We start from the raw sequence: 19,425 nt of genomic DNA on the forward strand, positions 1-19,425 counted from the left end.
AAGGGATTCTTCTTGGGAGTAGGACCATCAGATAAATAAAGAAGCAAAGTTGGAGTTAAAAGAATTGATTTTTTTTTCAACCCTGTTAGAGTTATTGTTGGGCTCTCAAGTGTGAGGAAGGATCTAAAAATTCTGCCCAATAGCCCAAGTTCCCATCCCTGAGAGAGAGGTGAGCTTTGGGTGTGACACTACTGCCACCTAGTGGTGAAAATGTTGAAGCTTGTTTCATTGTATGAAAATGTGAGATGTTTATACAGCACACAAGTTTTGTAGCTTCTTTAAATAAAAGTACAAGAGCACTTTATAAATCATATTTATATCTCCTCGTGAGAAAAAAACATGGTAGCTGGGCAGTGGCACAGCCAGTTGAGCTACACTCTCCCTGCAGGACTGAAGCTTCAAGAGTAGTAAAGCCCTTTTGCCTCTGCTTGAGAGGGGAGCGTGCCTTGCAGGGTCTGAGTCATGGCTCTTCTAGGATAGATGGCATCTAGTTCAAATTTTACATAGTTTCCTCTTCCTTTCTGTCTTTCTTAATTCCCATCTCTACTCGTGAGTGAGATTGCCTGGCATTCCTCTCAGGAAGGTGATTCTATCTATAGCCTTTTTCAAGAAAATTACAAGTAGGTATAAAGAGCAAAATACACTAGAAATAACCAATGGTGTATTGGTGTGGAGGGTAATTAGAATATGCTGAATCTTTTCTATTATTTTACCTTATAATAAATAAAAATGTCCCAAACATAGAGTTGACATTAGCCCAAAGAAAATAAGGAAGCGATTTTGAATAGAGTAAGATGTTGCAGAATTCTGGTGGGGGGATGTGTGTGGGGTGAGAGCATGGGGTGGGGGACACAGAACTTGAACATGGGCCTGATGAGCGGGCCTGATACCCTTGCCATGAGTATCATTCCTTCTCATTAAATTTGTAAACAAATTGAGTTTTCTGCTTCCTAAGTAGCAGTTCAGATTCTTCTCCTTCTGTCCAGTTCTGTGGTGGTGCTGCCCTCTTGGTTGAAGCTGTGCTCTCTCTCAGTCTCTTTCTCTTGCTACAAGCCTTGAACTGTCCTCCTGTCCCTCTTACACCCATCCCCCCCACTCTCACTCTCCTATCTCCAGTGCTCCCCTAACATTGTATATGTCTCCTCTCTCGGACACTCTCCTGCAGCTGCTACCTGCCTCACAGGCCTGTGGACAAGTACTTCTTCCAAGAACCTCTCTGAATCTGCTATGTGGCAAATATATCCTGAGCATCGTAGCATGTTGGCTAGCATAGTAAAAATACCGTCTGTCATCTCTTGAATGTTTTCTGCAGCTCGGACTGTGTGCTTAGAGATGTTTGAAAATTCAGCTCAACACAACAAGCTTGTGGAACCAGTGGTCCAGTTCTCATGTATTGGGAAAGGAAATGGGGTCACAGAACTGCAGTGAACTCTCTTAGGGTCCCACAGAGCCTCAGCTTGACATATGTCTGCTTCACTGTGAAGGGGAGGGACTCAGATACTGACATTTGTCACCAAGTGATCTGTTACTGTGAATTTCTTTCTTTTAATGTTTTAAAATTTTATTTTATTGAGAGATAAAGACCAGAACACTGCTCAGCTCCAGCTTGTGGAGGTGCTGGGGATTGAACCAGAGACCTAGGACCCTCAGGCAGGAGAGTCTTCAGCATCACCATTATGCTGCCTTCCCTCTTACTTTATTATTATTGATTTGTTTGTTGTTTATTATTTATTTATTATTCCCTATTATTTAATATTCTCCCCACCATTCCTGGAGGGCCATCTTCCAGCAAGCTCTAGAGAGCTCTTACTGAAATTGAAAGTAAACACTAATACAACTTCAGAATGTCATGAAGATAGCAAACTTTCCTTAAGATTTTATGTCTAGCTGATAATAAGAGACAGTCTAGCACATTTCTCTTTTTTCTCTCCCTTCCTTTTTTCCTTTCTTTTCCTCTCTCTCTCTCTCTACCTTTCTTTTTATGTTCTTTTGCCACTAGAGTTATTATTGGTGTTTGTTCCTACACAATTCCTCTGCTACTAGAATTGTTATTATTTTATTTATTTAATTACTTCCAAGGTTATCACACTGGGGCTTGGTGCTCCTGAGGTGGTGGCCATGCTTTCCTCTTCCTCTTCTTTTCCTCTTTCTTTCATTTTTTTATTTGATAGGCCAGAACAATTGAGAGGGGAGGTAGAGATAAAAATGGAAAGAGAGAAAGAGAGAGGAAGACAGATCTGCAGCACTGCTTTATCACTTGTGAAACTTTCCCCTACAGGTAGGGGCTGGGGGCTTGAACCCAGGTGAGTCCTTGTGCATGGTAATATGTGTACTCAACTAGGTACACCACTGCCCAGCCCCCCTTTTTATAAAAAGGAAACACTGACAAGAACCATAGGATAAGAGGGATACAACTTCATACAGTTCCCACCACCAGAACTCCGTATCCCATCCCCTCCCCTGATAGCTTTCCTATTCTTTATCCCTCTGGGAGTATGGACCCAGGGTCATTATGGGGTGCAGAAGGTGGAAGGTCTGGCTTCTGTAATTGCTTCAGCACTGAATGTAGACATTGGCAGGTTGATTCATACTTCCAACCTGTCTCTCCCTTTCCCTAGTGGGGTGGGGCTCTGGGGAAGCGGCCAGGACACATTGGTGGGGTCATCTGCTCAGGGAGGTCCGGTTGGCATCATGCTAGCATCTGGAACCTGGTGGCTGAAAACAGTTAACATATAGAGCCAAACAAATTGTTGAGTAATCATGAACCTAAAGGCTGGAATAGTGCAGATGAAGAGTTGGGGGGAGGGGTCCTCTGTTTTGTAGATTGTTCTTAGTCCTGTTTTAGTTATATTCCAAAGAGCCCATGACTATGCTAGTTTTTTTCTCCTGAGCCTGACATAGGGCATATGTCCACATGTATTCATAAATTAGGGCAAAATATATACCTGAAAGCAAAAGTACACAATAGTCTGTAGTGAGTCAGTATATGCAGCAAGCAAGTAGAAAGATCTAAAAAGACACCATAAAGTTCCTAATGAAATAGTGTCTACTTGGACTGAGATACCCTCCTCACCTACTTCCTATTATACTTCCCTCACTCACTCCAAAGCAAGGACTGCAAAAGCTGAATAAGGGCAAGAGACTGACATACTTTAACGATGACTCTATAGTCACTATCAGGCCACCCCAACAGCTGGGGCCCTAGTCGGGGAGTCCTGAAATTCCCAAACAGACATGATGGGCCTAGACCTCGAACAAATTCCTCTCTCCATTGTTACCAGTCATCTCTATGAGGAACAACACAATAGACCCCTTTATGAGCCCTCATAAGACCTTTCCCCCAATGTGGATCAACACTGGTAGAGAAGGTTCCATCGTCCAAAGGGAGGCTTGACAACGTATTCTATGCTACACCTGAGGGAGATGGGTCCTGACATTGGGGCAGCTTGGAATGTTCCTACTCTTGACCACAGAATGTGAGCTCAGATCTACAGGGAGGCAGAGGTCACATAGGCTCTTAAGCTTAATACGGGCCCCACATCAGATCAGATCGATGGGGTTTACAGTCAACAATATTTATACACCTTTCCCATATTTGGGAGCCACTCTCTTCCCTGATCCAGCTTGGTAGCCTCTTTTGCAGCCATGACATCATCTCCCCAGACAATAACTTTTTCTTTCATTTTAAGATAGAGTATGAGACAGAAAAAAACATTACAATACCACCCCATCTCTCATGAGGCTTCCCTTTTTTTTGTACTCTCTTGCGGTGTTTGGGAGCTTGAACCATAGCCTGTATGTGCGAAAATGAGCAGTCTCCCTGGTGAGCCATCTGCTGACTTTAAGGTGGGAATGAACTCTTGAGTCAGACAAATATGAACTTGATCTCAACAACTAGTCTTCATTTAGACAAGTCTCAATACCACACGTGCCAGATCCTGTTCTAAGCGCTCAAGACAACTAAGGGTGTAACACAATCGAATGGATTTCAATGTTGGTTTCATATGCCATTAAAAAAACTTTTTTTTTTTTTTTACTTATTTACTTTAATGAGAGATATAAAGAGAAAGGCAGAGGGAAAGAAACCAGAGCACTGCTCATCTCTGGCTTATGGTGGTTCTGGAGATTGTACCTGGGACCGCCGAGCCTCAGACAGGAATGTCTAGCTTAACCATTAAACTGCCTTTCAGCCCCATTTTCTATTGTCTTGGAAGCTCACTGGCATTTTGTTGTGGGGATTCATGGGGGGGGGGGGTTGTTAATGTCAACCCTCTGATACATCCCTGAGTAAGACCACCAGGTTAGTTGCTATAAATGTGAGGTTTTTCCCCTTTTCTTTCTATTTTCCATTCAACTAATTTGAAGCATGACATTTGACCTTATTCAGTGTGATAAACACATGGGCTTTACATTCTAATAGGACTAGCCCAGTAAACGTAACAAATAAAGAAAACAGCACAGTGCACGAGACCAGAGTAGGTGGTCTGTGGAGGGAGGTGGCAGATGAGGTCTTGGTAAGTCAAAGTATGGAGATCTTGCTGCAGAATTCAATCATCTGTGTGTTTGTTGGGGGTAGAAGGTCAGGTCAGAGACCTGAAGGAGGCGAATGAATTGTCAGGTGGCTGTTGAAAGGAGAATGCACAGTGGCCATGCCTCAGGGTAAGCACACAGGCTCACTTAGAGCCAAGTAACATTTCGGAGTGGAGGACCCCAGACACTGGAGAGTTAGCACATGAGGTCAGAGGAGTCTTTGATATTTTTGTGGGGCTAGGAAATGAATTACCTACCCACATTACTGGGCACAGGGCCAGACCCAGAGCCCCTGCTCACCTCCCCCAGCTGCACCTGCTGTACCTGCTGCAAACCTCATCCTGCAGCCCTGAGTTCAATACTTCCTGAAGGTTCACTGAATTGTTATGCTCTCTTGTTTTTGTACACAGGTCTAATGCCCTTCCTTCCCCCTTTCCTTTTCTTTTCCAAAAAATGCCTCCAGGATTTAAAATGAGCTCACCTTTAGAAAGGTTTTAAAATATAACAGTGATTTATTTAATAAAGAGGCAGGAGAAGAGAGAACCAGAGCACATACAGTGCTGGGACTTGAACTCAGGACCTCAGACCTGAGAGTCCAATTCTGGAAGGGCTTCTGTGACTCCTTCAGACATGCCCTTCTCTCCCCTGCACTGCCTTGCACAGTACCTTGAATGTGTCTCAGTCACACAAAACTAACGATAACTAGCATTTGATAAGTATTTGGTCCGTATGATTTAGTGAGTCCTCTTCCTGTTGCAATCTACCCCTTATAATGCCATTGTCATATATGTCTTATTCTTAACCCCATTGTATAGACAAAAAAAGTAAAGGCATGAAGTTTATCAACTTGCCTGATACCATCAAATTCCTAATCGGTGACCCCAGGAATTGACCTGATTTCTGACTTCCAAGCTCATGTCTTTGTTAATCATTGTACTACAGCCTGTACTGAATACTTACTGCATAGAGGGCAGTGCCCTCATTGCATTCTAGTGCAGGTATTTCTTTGTGTGAATGTACCTTTCTTTCATCTGGGGCTGCTTTGAGGGCAGACGACTGTGTCAGATTGTCCTTTGTTCTTGGGCCTTACACATCTGCTTCCTCACTGAACTGCTTGGAAAAGAAAATATTCTCTCCAGGCTGAGTGGAGGTGTATCTGGTAGAGCACAAACATTAATAGGTGCAAGGACCCAGGTTCAGGCCCCCAGTCCCCCACCTTCATGAACAGTGAAGCAGTGATGCAGGTGTCTTTTTTTCCTTTCTCCCTCTCACTCTATTCCTCCCCTCTCAATTCTCTGTCTCAAAGTGGAGGGAAAAAAGGAAAATAAAAGGGCCGCCTGGAGCTGTGACTCTGTCATGTAGGCACTAAACCCCAGCAGTAACCCTAATGGAAATTTAAAAAGGCAAAAAGTAAAGAAGTTAGGAAGGAAGGAAAGAAGGGGAAGAAATAAGGGAGGAAGAAAGTGTTCTCTCAAGGAATTTGTAAGACACAGAGGGTAACAGTGTTAATAGTAGCTTCATCAATTCGGAATTGTATTTGCTTTGAAAATTCACCATAGTCATGCTGCTTATTTCTGCTTCTCTCCAGACCAGTATTAAAGAGGGCCAACTCCTGAAGCAAACCAGTTCTTTCCAAAGATGGAAAAAGAGATACTTCAAACTCCGAGGTCGGACGCTGTATTATGCCAAGGACTCAAAGGTAATTCAGATGGGGACTGAGTGTAAACAGCTGAGATTGTGGGTGGGTTCGAAGTTGGTTCTATAAACTGTTTCTGCCTGGGAGCACCACCTCTCCCGTGTGAACTCAGCATCAGTGGGATTGAGGTGGGACCAGAAACCAAAGAATCAGCTTAAATCAGCTGCATGACATGGCCCCTAAGGACAGTCTAGTTCTAGTGTGGTTTTATTTCTTTTTTCATTCTAATTGAAAATAAAGCAGTAGGGTTGGGGATATAGCCCAGAAGTGTTAATATAGCCCAGCCTTTAATGCCCAAGGCTCCAGAGTTCCCAGGTTCAACCCCTGGCACCGACATAAGCCAGAGCTGAGAAGTATTCTGGGCTCTTTCTCTCTAGCTTCTGAGAGTGAATAAATGAATAAATAAACAAATCTCTTTAAAAGTTTTTAAATGAAACATCCTCTCTTAAAGTAAGTAAATATACCCATCTGAAGAGACCTGTGTACACCTATGTTCATAGCAGCACAGTTTGTAATACCCCAAACTTGGAAGCAACCCAAATACCCAGTGACAGATAAGTGACTAAGAAACCTTTATCATATATACATGATGTAATACTACTCAGCTGTTAAAAATTACGGAGTTAGCTCCTTTGCTTCATCTCGGATAGAGCTTGAAGGAATGCTATTAAGTGAGATCAGTCAAAAGAGAAGGATGAATACCACTTGGTCTCACTTATATAGTTGGAATTTAAGAAACAAGGACAAAAAGGGAAAACACTAAGTAAAGCTTTGACTGGTTTGGTGTGTTTCACTGAAGCAAAGGACTCTGGGGAAGGAGGATAGAGATGGTTGGGGAGTTGCTGGGGTGCTGGTGCATGAGGGTGGAAAAGGACCTCAGTTGGGTAGGAGAGTGGTTTGCAGACACATATCAGAGGGATATGAGAAATTGTACCCATCTGTCATCAACTCTGCAGTAATCCATTACTCCCCAATAAAATGATATGCATATACATGTGTACTTTATTTATTTATCCATCTATTTTGTATAGGAACAGAGAAATTAAGAGGGGGAGGAGAGAAAGAGGGGGTGAGAGAGAGAGAGAGAGAGAGAGAGAGAGAGACCCTTGCAGCACTACTCATGAAATTTCCCCTCTGCTGGTGGGGATCAGAGGCTCGAACCCAGGTCCTCATACACTGTAATGTGTGCTTTCAGCTAGGTGCACTACTGCCCAATCCTCATATATATTTTATTTTTGTATTTATTTGATAGGATAGAGAAACAGAGGGAAAGAGGGAAAAAGGGAGAAAGAGAAATACCCACAAGACTGATACATTGCTGTGAAGCTTCCCCCTGCCACTGGGAACTGGGGGCTTCAAACCCCACCATAAAATGATAACAACAACAATAAAAGAAACAAACAAACAAAAACATTAGCCATGACTGAGATAGTGTAAATTCAAGTATTTGAGGTTTCCCCTTTCTCTGGCTATATATATATTTTTTATCTGGTAATTGTTATTTGACCATGAGAGAGAACTGCTGGTGATGCTGAGAATTCCTGCTGTGGTTTTAGAAACACTCTTTCTTTCTTTCTTCCTTCCTTCCTTCTTCCCTTCCTTCCTTCCTTTCTTCCTTCCTTCCAGAAATCAAGAGGGCAAAGGGAGATAGAGAGACAGAGATACACCTGCAGCCTTGCTTCACCACTCGCAAAGCATCCCCCCTGCAGGTGGGGACTGGGGACTTGAACCTGGGGCCTTGTGCACTGTAACATGTGCACTTAACCAGGCGTGTCACCACTAGGTTCCTCAGAAACGCTCTTGCACAGATCCCATTTCCAGCATATTGTAGTAGAGTGGCTGGGGATAAGTGCATTGTTGACAGGAGACTTAAGTGAGAAAGCACAGTGACGTGCTTTCATGGCGCTGACATAAGACTGTCACTCAGTTAAGCTAGTGGAGAAGAGCAGGGTTCGGGGCTATGTGGTGGCTCACCAGGTAGAGCCCATATGCTACCATGTATATGAGGATCCAGGTTTAAGCCTCTAGCTCCCAGCTGCAGGGCAGAAGCTTCATGAGCAGTAGAGCAGTACTACAGGTCTGCTCCCCACCCACCCAGTAATAGAGAGAAACAGACCCTCTATACAAATAAATGACCATTGGGAATGGGGGAGCCATACAGATAACTGAGCCCCAGTGGTGGTTCAAAAAGAAGGATAAAAACCATAGTGAAATAAAGCCAAGATTTCAAATAATTTCACAATAACAGTGGAATAAAATCAGAATGATGTAGTTTTTGGAAGAAAAGAAATTGCAATGATGAACTGATATTTTGTATTCCATCAAAAACAAACATCATGATTTGTTGCTACTGTGTGAGCTGAATAATTGGTAATTTTCTGACTAAAGCAAATATATGGCCCTGATATAGTTAGCAGAGCTATATTTCAAGGAGCAAAAACAAATAAATAAAGCTGATTTTTAGTTGATGCAGCTGTGGATATAATATCCAAACAGAAGAATCTTATTTACAAGTCATTCCATGCCAGCCTGCCTCTGGCCTGGCTCCATCCTGTCTCTTGCTGTGCTCTCCAGGCCCTACCCTGCATTCCCCAACTCCAGCTGACTTCCCCTACACCCCACTTGACAAAGTCCTTTGTTTCCTTTATTACCTCCCCTAAGACACCCCACCCCCCCAATCCCATTATCTGCATGAGAAATCCTTGAATGGTTTCCCTCTGGAAAAGGATCTGTGAGCCTCCACTGTGTTTCACTTTTGCTCCTCCTATACTTATAGGTCTGTTTTATACTCAGGATCACTGTTTCTGTTTTTTTGTTAAGACCCATGCTAGATGGTAAATCCTTTCTATCCAGGGAGCCAGCCTTATGGTCAGAGAGCTAGGTGGGTTGGGTTGAAGGAGACATGTGTAAATAACCCCCTGGAGATCCCATCAGAGATGGAAGACATGAGAGAATGGGACCCCTTCCCTGCATTCTGAGGAAGCATTGGTCAGCGGCACTGCCTTTTGGGTTGGGCAGCACACATTACCATGCACAAGGACCAGGGTTCAAACTACCAGTCCCTACTTGCAAGGGGGAAGCTTGGAGCAGTGGAGCAGGTCTCCAGGTGTCTCTCTCTCTCTCTTCCTTTCTCTCTCCTCCCTATATTCTCTTCCCCTCTCAGTTTTTCTTGGTCATTTTTTTTTTTCTTCGATAGATAGATAGATAGCTGGGAATGATGGTTTCTGAAGCCCTAGTGATACTCTTGGTGGTCCTAGAATATGTATAAATATATATGTGCTTTCTGCAGGAACATTGAGCACAAATGGTGACCATCCAGCTAAATATAGGAAGGAGATGTCTATTTACTAGAATTCCTTAACTTCAGATGTATGCATTTCAGAAATTCCATTTCCATGAAGACTTTTTTTTAACCTCTGAAACTTTTTGGATTAAGATCATTATATATATATATATATATATATATATATATATATATAGAGAGAGAGAGAGAGAGAGAGAGAGAGAGGGGGGGGGAGAGAAATTGATATGGAAGGGAGAGATGAAGAGAGAAAGAGGGACACCTGCCGCTTCCCCCCTGCAGGTGGGAACTTGGGGCTTAGATCTGGGTCCTTGCACAAGATAATGTGTGCACTCTACCAGGTGCACTATTTTCTGGCCCTTTAAGATCACCTTTAAAAAATGTTTATATTTAAGGGGCAGGTGGTGGTATACCTGGTTGAGTGCACGTGTTACAATGCTCAAAGACCCAGGTTCAAGCCCCCCGGCCCCCCATCTGCAGGGGGAAAGTGGTGAAGCAGGACTGTGGATGTCTGTCTGTCTCTCTTCCTCTCTATCACCACCTTCCCTCTCGATTTCTGGCTGTGTGTATCCAATAAATAAATAAAGATAGAGAGTTGGGCAGTAGTGAAGTGGGTTAAGCACATGTGGCACAAAGCACAAGGGCCAGCATAAGGATCCTAGTTTGAGCCCCCCCGGCTCCCCACCTGCAGGGGAGTCACTTCACAAGCGGTGAAGCAGTTCAGCAGGTGTTTCTCTTCCTCTCCCCCCTCTGTCTTCCCCTCCTCTCTCCATTTCTCTCTGTCCTAACAACGATGTCATCAATAACAACAACAATAATAACTACAACAACAATAAAAAAAACAAGGGCAACAGAAGGGAAAATAAATATAAAAAAATTAAAAGAATAAATATAATAAAAAACAACTAAAGAAAAATATTTATTTATTTTTTAATGAGTGAGATGCAGAGAGAGAGACTGCTCAGCTCTGGTTTATGTTGGTGCTGGGGATTAAACCTGGAAAGATAAAGATGAATATGGGATGATCCCACTCATAAACAGAAGTTAAGAAAGAAGAACAGAAAGGGAAACTAAAAGCAGGATTTGACTGAATTTGGAGTAGGGCACCAACGTAAAATCCCTGGGATGAGGGTGAGAGTGGATGTTTGGCTTCCCTGGGCCAAACATGGGTGGGGTGGGGTGAATGGGATGGGACACAGTCTTTTGGTGGTGGGAATGGTGTTTATGTACACTCCTATTAATTTGTAGTCATATTTAAAAAAAAAAACCTGGAACCTCAGAGCCTCAGGCATTAAACTCTTTTGCATAACCATTATGCTGTCTTGCCAGCATAGCAAGATTATGTTTAAGAGGGAGTGTTTGTGTGTGTGTGTGTGTGTGTGTGTGTGTGTGTGTGTGTGTGTGTGTATCTGCAGAGCAGAAATTTCTTGAAATCACCATGATCTCAGACAGGGCTAGGGCTAGTTTTCTCCACTTCTCACTTAGCAAGTATGGGAAGGACAGCACTGTCTATCCTGTCATGACAAAGCCATTAGACATTCAGAGCAGTTGTTGACATGTGTCAACACACTTAGCCTGTCTATTACATACTTAAAAGATACTCCAAAAATTGTGCTTCCTGAGAGCACATTTTGTATTGGAAGCAGTGTCCTGATGATTCTTTAAAGCTCTTTTCTATTTGGAATTGAAGTGCTTAGTTGTTCTTCATGATTTCACTCTCCAGAGTGTCAGTTCCTAAAAACTGTCTTCATTCTTTCTTCCTAAATTCTGACATAGCTTCTTAGTTGTGACCAGGTAGGAAAGAAATGATAGAGGGGTATTGAGTTCAGTTTTCACTTAATGTGTGTTCTTTTTCTTGTGCAGTCTCTGATATTTGATGAAGTTGACCTCTCTGATGCCAGCGTGGCTGAAGCAAGCACCAAGAATGCCAACAACAGCTTTACGGTATGGTTGTATTCTACTAACTCCCCCGCCACAGGGGATGGGGCGACCTTTCCTATGCATGTCCAGCCTCAGTGTCAGCATGGACATCTTGAAGCTTTTGCCTGATTGGTACTTGATTAAGACCTTTTTATATACTAATGACCACCTACATTCACGATTGATTGGGCCAATGAACCAGTGTATCAAATGTATTTAAATTATCTTTTTTCTGATCTTCAGTTTGTTTCTTAACTTTAAATTTCACCTGTTGGCTAATTCCATTCTGGAACAGACAAGTCTCTTTACCTTCAACCTGGAACACATATATGTTCTTCTTCTTTGTGTCTTCTAGTTTGTCTAGTTCAGGCCTTTATTCTTAGGTCACTCTTTTGGTTTTGTCTGTCTAGTTGATTCTGTATTTTATTAAATGAGAGAGATATAGGTGTGTGTGTGTGTGTGTGTGTAGAAAGAGAGAGAGAGAGAGAGAGAGAGAGAGAGCCAGCCAGAGACAGACACAAGAGAGCACTGCTCAGCTCTGGCTTATGATAGTGCTGGCAATTGAACTTGAGACCTCAGAGCCTCAGGCATAAAAGTCTTGGGCATAAACATTATGCTGTCTCCCCAGCTCCATTGATTCTTTCTCTGATCGCTGATCACATTGCTTAAGAGATTGAAATGTTGCCTTTCAAGGTGCAACTCTAGCTCCATCCTAAAAGATATAAAATTGTACCTCTGCTTTCTAGTGTTGCTGATAGTTCCTCCTCCATTTATAGCTGTCAAAATCCGACAAGTTCATCAAAAGTTTATTTCAGATATCCTATGCTCCTATTCCTTTCAGTCAGAAAGTCTGAATGAGTAACCACAATGTGTCAGACACTGGTGCTAACTCCCGAGATTCAGAAAAGGACACATACATAGGAACTTCTTTCAACAGTCATGTACAGTAAGCTTCATCTGAGTTTTTTATTAGAACTTCCTACTCCTTGAGTCCTCTGTGTCATTGCCCCCACCCACCCAGCCCTGCTTGAGGAAGCCACCACTGTTGAGTGTGTGTCTTCCCCTTGGGCAGGGAGAGAGAGAAACAGAACAGCACTGCTGAGAGAGGTGAGTGCCTCCAATAGTAGACGAGGAGGTGGTTGTCTTAGGATGTCATCTGTTGCTCTCTGGGCATGTGGAATAATTCATGGCATAGACATTCCTCTCCGTCTATGACCATACCACCCTGAACACACCCAATCTCGTCTGATAGTCCTCCCCAGCCCCCCTCCCTAGGGAGAGCTTAGTTTGAGAAGAGGAAAGCCAAGAATAGAATCCTGGGAAAATGACAGACTTTAAGGCTTGGCTAGTAAAGGCTGAGAGAACACTGTCAAGTATGGATGGAGCTTCAGGGAAACAGTGACATGAAAAAATAGTGGAGGAGAGTTGGAAGACGGAAGTTGTTAGACAGCAAATGTTGGAGAGAGGTCAAGTCAAAGGAGAAATGGAAAGCACTTGTTGAGTTTGTGGACGTGAAGGTCACTGGGCCACTGATGTGCGGAACTTCATTGGGGTTGGGGGGCAGGGTGAGCTCAGGGCTGGCATGCCACAGGCTACATTGAGTGAGAACAGGGAAGGCTAAGGATGGACACATGACTCCTCTCTCTCTCTCTCTTTTACAGAGCACTGCTCAGCTCTGGCTTATGGTGGTACAGGGGATTGACAGATGACTTTTTCTAAAAAGCTTGGCTGTTAAAAGAATAAGAACTAGAAGAATGTTCTGGCCTGGAAAGTTGTTTTTCTTTTATCCATCAGAGGGCTGGGGCTCAGTGTCTATACAACCCCACCATCCCCAGTGGCCTTTCTTTCAATAGAGAGTGAAGCACAACCCCCAAAAGAATTTTGGCCCATACTCCCAGAGGGGTAAGTGATAGGGGAAGATGATCAGAGGGCCCTGAACCCCAGTTCCACCAGGACCCAAAGTTTCTGTCACAAGGAATTTTGTTTTTATACATCACTGAAATGGAAGGGAATCTGGAAAACACTAGAGGAAGCCAGGCACTGTTTCTCTTATCTGACAGAGAAGAACAGAACAGAAAACAAAAAAAGAAAGACATTTAGAAGTGATAGTAAGTGTAGGTATGACTTAGAAAGGAAGTGAAGACAGGACTATAGAAAAAAATGGGCTAAAATATATAGATATAAATAGATAATGATGGATATGAAATCAACCCATATCTGTGACCTTGGGAAAAACTACTGCAGTTTCCAGTGGAGGGAATAGGAACAAAGAACTCTGGTGGTGGGAATGGTTTGGAGTTATACCTTTATTATCTTAAAGTCTTGTAAATCAATATTAAGTCACTAATAAAAGAGTGAAACACAGAGAGATAGAGATGAGGTAAAAGCTATATATATCTACTCCTTGTGAAGCTTCCCCCCCTACAGGTGGAACCCAGGGACTTAAACGTGCGTCCTCACGCACAGTAGCATATGTACTCAACCAGGCGAGCCACCACCCAGACCCTCCTTTGCTTTGTTTTAAAAATAGTTTTTCAGGAAGGGGGAAAAAAAAAAGAAGTAAGTAAACTCGAAGTTTTTGTGAGAACTTTGGTGGTTATGTCTCAGAGGGTGAGGGCACAGAACTTTGGTGGTAGCTGTGGCATGGAACTATATACCCTGTAGTCTTACAGTCTTGTAAGCCACTATCAGTCAGAAATAAAAAATGGCACCAAGAAAATGAAGATAAAAAAGTGGTTTTGGAGGGGGGGGCCAGAGAGACTGGTAGGGTGTGTGTCTTGTCATGCCCACAGCCCAAGAGGAAGCTCTGTTACTGTGCTATCTTTCCCTCTGTCTCTATCTGAATGAAAGAAAATGGCCTGGGAAATGGTGAAATTACTCATTCTCTAGGCCCCAGCTCCACTAAACAAGCCACAAACAAGCAAAATATGGGTTTTGAATGTGTTTATATGAAGAGAGGAAAGAATTGTTAGAATGAAAATGTCAGATGATGAATCCTGATTGTTGAGTGAACTGAAAGGCGTGGAAACCAGAGCACAAATTATAAGATTAACATTAAGTTCCTGGGGGACAGAATAGTGTTTATACAAAGGGCTGTCATTCCTGATGTTCCAGGTTTCCAAGTTCAATCCCCAGCACCACCATAAGTCAGAGCTGAGCGGTGCTCGGGTAATCAGAGGCAGTGGGAGGAAAAGAGAGTCATTAAACAGGAAACACAGGCTTCTGGAGTTAGGTGTGGGCAAGGAGCTCATTTGTTTCAAACCCCAGCTCATATGTTTCACCAAAATTGAAGTCATAGACACCTGTTAGAAAAGAGTTTAGAAGAATTTGGAGTCACTTCTTATTAAAAAAAAAAAGCAATGGGACTGGATAGTGATGCACTTGATTGAGGGCACCTGCTAGCATATACAAGGACCCAGGCTTAAGCCCCAAGTCCCCACTTGCAGGGCAGAAGCGGCACAAGTGGTGACACTGTTTAGTAGGTCTCTCTCTCTCTCTCTCTCTCTCTCTCACACACACACACACGAGTGTGTGTGTTTACGTGTACACATATATATATATATTTCTTCCCTCTCAATTCCTCTCTATACTCTCTATCCTATCAAAAAAAAAAAAAAAAGGGAGAGAGAGAAAAGGAAACAGGAAACAAAAAAGGCTACCAGGAGCTGGAGATTTGTTGTGTGCAGGCACCAAACCCCCAGCAATGCTGCTGGTGGCAAATACATAATAAAACAGAATTTAAACTGAATAGGTCCCTGTAGAAAAATAAATCGCACCCACCGAAAATTGGAGATGAAGTTTATTAATGCTCTTAATTCCTAGGTGGATAGCATGTTCTATGTTCTTGAAGATGAGAATAGAGACCAAAAACTAAGTTGATAGCTTTTAGGGTGTAGTGGGTAGAAAGATAAAGGGATCGATGGATACCTGAGGGCTTTGTCATTTGCCCGCTTCTCCCCTTTGAGCTGGCAGTTTTTCTTGAAGAAATACAAAGGAGTGAAGGATGGATTTTATCAGCAACTGATCAGAATCCAGTACACACTAAATGCAGAGCTTCTGTTGTGTCCCTGGCAAATTCTGTTTATTCTCCCTTCTCCCCAAGTAAGTGTGGGGCAGGATGGAGTACAGAGAAGAGAGCAAACAGTCCTCTTCTTCCTGTGGAGGCTTTTGGCAGGAGGGAATAAGGACTTTCTACACTAATGTGTAAGAAGATTAAAAACGTTAAGAGCTGAGGCTGGCAAGATTGCTCACTTGGATAGTGCGCTGCTTTTCAATTTGTGTGACACAGGTTCGAGTGTGGCTGCCACCACAGTAAAGGAAACTCTGGTGCTGTGGTACCTTCCTCTTTCTCTCCCTCCTCCTCTTCTTCGTCCTCCCCCTTTCTTCCACTTCTCTCCCTCCCTACCTCCTCCTTTCTTGTTCTTGGGCTTCCAACTACATGCTGTCTCTCCTGTTGAACTTTTTTTTTTAATAGAAATTACTTTGTTGGGGGCCCAGCAGTGGCACACCCAGTTAAGTGCACATAGTACCATCCACAAGGACTTGGGTTTGAGCCTCAGATCTCCACCTGTAGCGGGGATGCTTCATGAACCGTGAAGCAGGTCTGTGCATGTCTAACTCTCTCCCTATCTGTCCTATCAAAAAAAAAAAATATATATATATAGGAAAAATGGTCACCGGGAGCAGGGGATTCATAGTGCTGGCACTGAGCTCTTGGAAACAATAAATAAGAATTAAACAAAATAAATAAAAGAGAATATTGGGGACAAGATAGCATAATGTTTATGTATAAGACTCATGAGGCCTGAGGCTTTGAGGTCCCAGGTTTAGTCATCAGTACCACCATACACTGAAGCTGAGCAGTGGCAAAAGAAAAAGAAAGTATGTATTCTGAAGTACTTATATCTATGATAAGTGAAGTACTTATATTTATTATAACCCTAGGAGTAGAGACTGTCATATCTTTGAGTCTGACACTACTTTATCTGTGTCTACTGATTTTAAAACACAAGAATGATTTTAAAGATATTTCTGTACTTGACTAACAGTTATTTTTGAAATTTGTTGAACTAGAAATGTGGGAATAAAAACCCAGGCAGTTTGTTTAGATTTTTGTTTTTGTTTTAAGATTTATGTATATAAATGAGTGAATGAGAGGGAAGGAGGGGAAGAGAGAGAAAACCAGAGCATCACTCTGCCACATGTCATGCCAGGGGTGGAACTCGGGACCTCATACTTGAAAATCCAATAACCTTACCCATTGTGCCACCTCCTTTTCTAGTTTTATTTTATTTTAAATTTTTATTTTATTTATTTATTCCCTTTTGTTGCCCTTGTTGTTTTATTGTTGTAGTTATTATTGTTGTTGTTGTTGTTGGATAGGACAGGTAGAAATAGAGAGAGGAGGGGAAGACAGAGAGGAGGAGAGAAAGATAGACACCTGCAGACCTGCTTCACCGCTTGTGAAGCAACTCCCCTGCAGGTGGGGAGCCGGGGTTCGATCCAGGATCCTTATGCCGGTCCTTGTGCTTTGCGCCACCTGCGCTTAACCTGCTGTGCTACAGCCCGACTCCCCCTTTTCTAGTTTTAAAGCCACTCACTGCTTTCAGTTTTAAAGTGAATCAGTTTGGTAAAAATTTCCAGAGTATTAAATAGTGCAAGAAATGAGTTTTCAGTCAGTCATTGGTAACTCTCTCTCATTAAATTATATTTAAATATTCAGTCTTCCTGGACTTGAGAGACAGTCACTATTTTTGTGGCTAATTTATGTCTGATGTTTGGGGGTGTTATAACAGAGGAATCCAGGGACGGCCCAGGTTTGCTTGGCTACAGCTACTCCTCTCCTCAGTGTCCCCGAGGGCCATATATTGACAAGAACAATAGTAAATGGAAACTCTATGCTTAGTAAGTGGGAAATCTACCCTCCACTGGAAAACCCAGTGCCAGTAAAGTAAGCTCTATGGAGAGCAGCAGGGTAGAAGCTGGCTCATCCTAGGAAGTGACTGGGCATCATCTGCCTGTTGTGCCAGGGGTGGGGGTTAGGGGGAGTAAGTGAGTAGAGCTGGCTGAGCTTGAGACCATGAGAGAAATAGGAAAGGCACCAAGGAAGTCCTTTCAAGCCTAGTGACAGAACAACTGCTTTTTCTTCCATGTACAGGCCTGTGCTCCAGGCTCTGGCTTTTCCAAATAACCTAGCCTACTGTTTTGATTTTATTGATATTTATTTTATTTAAAAATTATTTTCTTTAGAATTATCTATTTATTTACTTAGTGAGAGTAAGATCAGAAAACTGAATCTTGTATAAATGGTTCTGGAGATCAAACCCTGGGCTTCACATATGCAAATCCTCTGTTCTACCTGCTGAGCTTCCTCCTCACTGGATGCTGATTTAGGATTTTTTTTTTTTGCCTCCAGGGTTATTGCTGGGGTTCAGTGCCTGCACCATGAATCCACTGCTCCTGGAGGCCATTTTACCCCCCTTTGTTGCCCTTGTTGTAGTAGCCTTGTTGTGGTTATTATTGTTGTTGATGTTGTTCGTTGCTGGATAGGACAGAGAGAAATCGAGACAGGAGGGGAAGACAGAGAGGGGGAAAGAAAGATAAGACACTTTCAGACCTGCTTCACCGCCTGTGAAGCGACTCCCCTGCAGGTGAGGAGGGAGGGGCTGGAACCGGGATCCTTAGCCGGTCCTTGCGCCTTGTGCCACGTGCGCTTAACCCGCTGCGCTACTGCCTGACCCCCTGATTTATGATTTTAAAGGTTCTCTCTAAAGTCTATTTTGTCTTCAAAACTTTTAGAGGTAGCAGAAAAGCAACTATATTTTCTTTAAAATGGAATCACTGGAACTCAAACAGATTTAATTTTAATACAAAAAATAAATAAATAAAAATTATTTTCTCTTTTACCTCCTAATTTTTTAAGAATTTTATTTTAATGAGAGAGAGAGTCGTATCAGAGCTCTGCTCAGCATTGGCTTGTGGTGGTGCTGAGGACTGAACCTGGAACTTCAGAGCCTCAGGCACAGAATATTTTGCAGAACCATTATGCTGTCTCCCCCACCCTGTTTTAGATTTCTTTTATTTTTTTCTTTCACTTCCAGGGTTATGGCTGGGGCTCAGTGCCTACAGTACAAGTCCTTTGCTCATGGCAGCTTTTTTTTTTTTATCCTTTTGTTGCCCTTGTTTATTGTTTTTGTTATTGTTGTTGGATAGGACAGAGAGAAATCGAGAGAGAAGAGAGATGGAGAAGACACGGGGAGGGGGCGGGGGGACACCTGCAGACCTGCTTCACTGCTCCTGAAGGACACCCCTACAGGTGGGGAGCTGGGGGGCTCAAACCAGGATCTTTATGCTGGTCCTTGCGCTGTGTGCCATGTGCATTTAACCCGCTGCACTACCGCAGCCCCCTATTTTAGATTTCTTTTGGTCTGTAACAAGTCACCACAGTGGCTTGAAACCCTACCCATTCTTTTTTAAACCTTGTTGTGGGAGGATGAGACTGAGGTGTTTCCCCCATCCTATCTGGTTCACTAGGGTTTTGTTCCACAAAGAATTGGGGAGGCTGTGGTCAAGCACTATAACTTTTAATTAGGAAAATAAAAACACGCCTATAGAGAGGCAGGGGTCATTGGGATAAACTGGTGTCTGATAGTTCAAGCGTGGCTCTTTTACAGACTTTCTAAGGCCTTGTGTTCTCTTCCTTTCTAAGCTATACATATTTCTGTTACACTTATTACACACTCTATTACTACTTCCTCCAGTTTTCTTCCTTCTAGGTAAGGAAACTAAAGGGCCTGACAGCCTCCTTAGGTGTTCTCCAAATTCTCTCTACCCTTTCAGTCAGCCAAAAACAGAGGGTCCTGGTAACTGGGGTTCAGGGCTCTTTGGCTCTGATCTTCCCCTAACAGTCTCACAGCTTCACAATACTGGATTCCTCTATTCAATGTCTCAAGTGTTGAAAGAAATAGGTATGACAAAT

At 42.9% G+C, this 19,425-nt stretch overlaps 1 protein-coding gene across 4 annotated transcripts in view; it reads left to right on the forward strand.

Moving 5' to 3' along the window:
• DGKH (diacylglycerol kinase eta) overlaps positions 1-19,425 on the forward strand; it is a 203,201-nt gene that overhangs the window by 61,136 nt on the left and 122,640 nt on the right. For all 4 annotated transcript variants that reach the window (XM_007528944.3, XM_060194758.1, XM_060194761.1 and 1 more), the window contains exons 3-4: positions 6,119-6,229; positions 11,391-11,471. In XM_007528944.3, the coding sequence (XP_007529006.2) occupies positions 6,119-6,229; positions 11,391-11,471 (192 nt within the window). The remainder of the gene's footprint in view (positions 1-6,118; positions 6,230-11,390; positions 11,472-19,425) is intronic.

The sequence above is a fragment of the Erinaceus europaeus genome, chromosome 7 (assembly GCF_950295315.1).
Source record: "Erinaceus europaeus chromosome 7, mEriEur2.1, whole genome shotgun sequence".
Taxonomy (NCBI): domain Eukaryota; kingdom Metazoa; phylum Chordata; class Mammalia; order Eulipotyphla; family Erinaceidae; genus Erinaceus; species Erinaceus europaeus.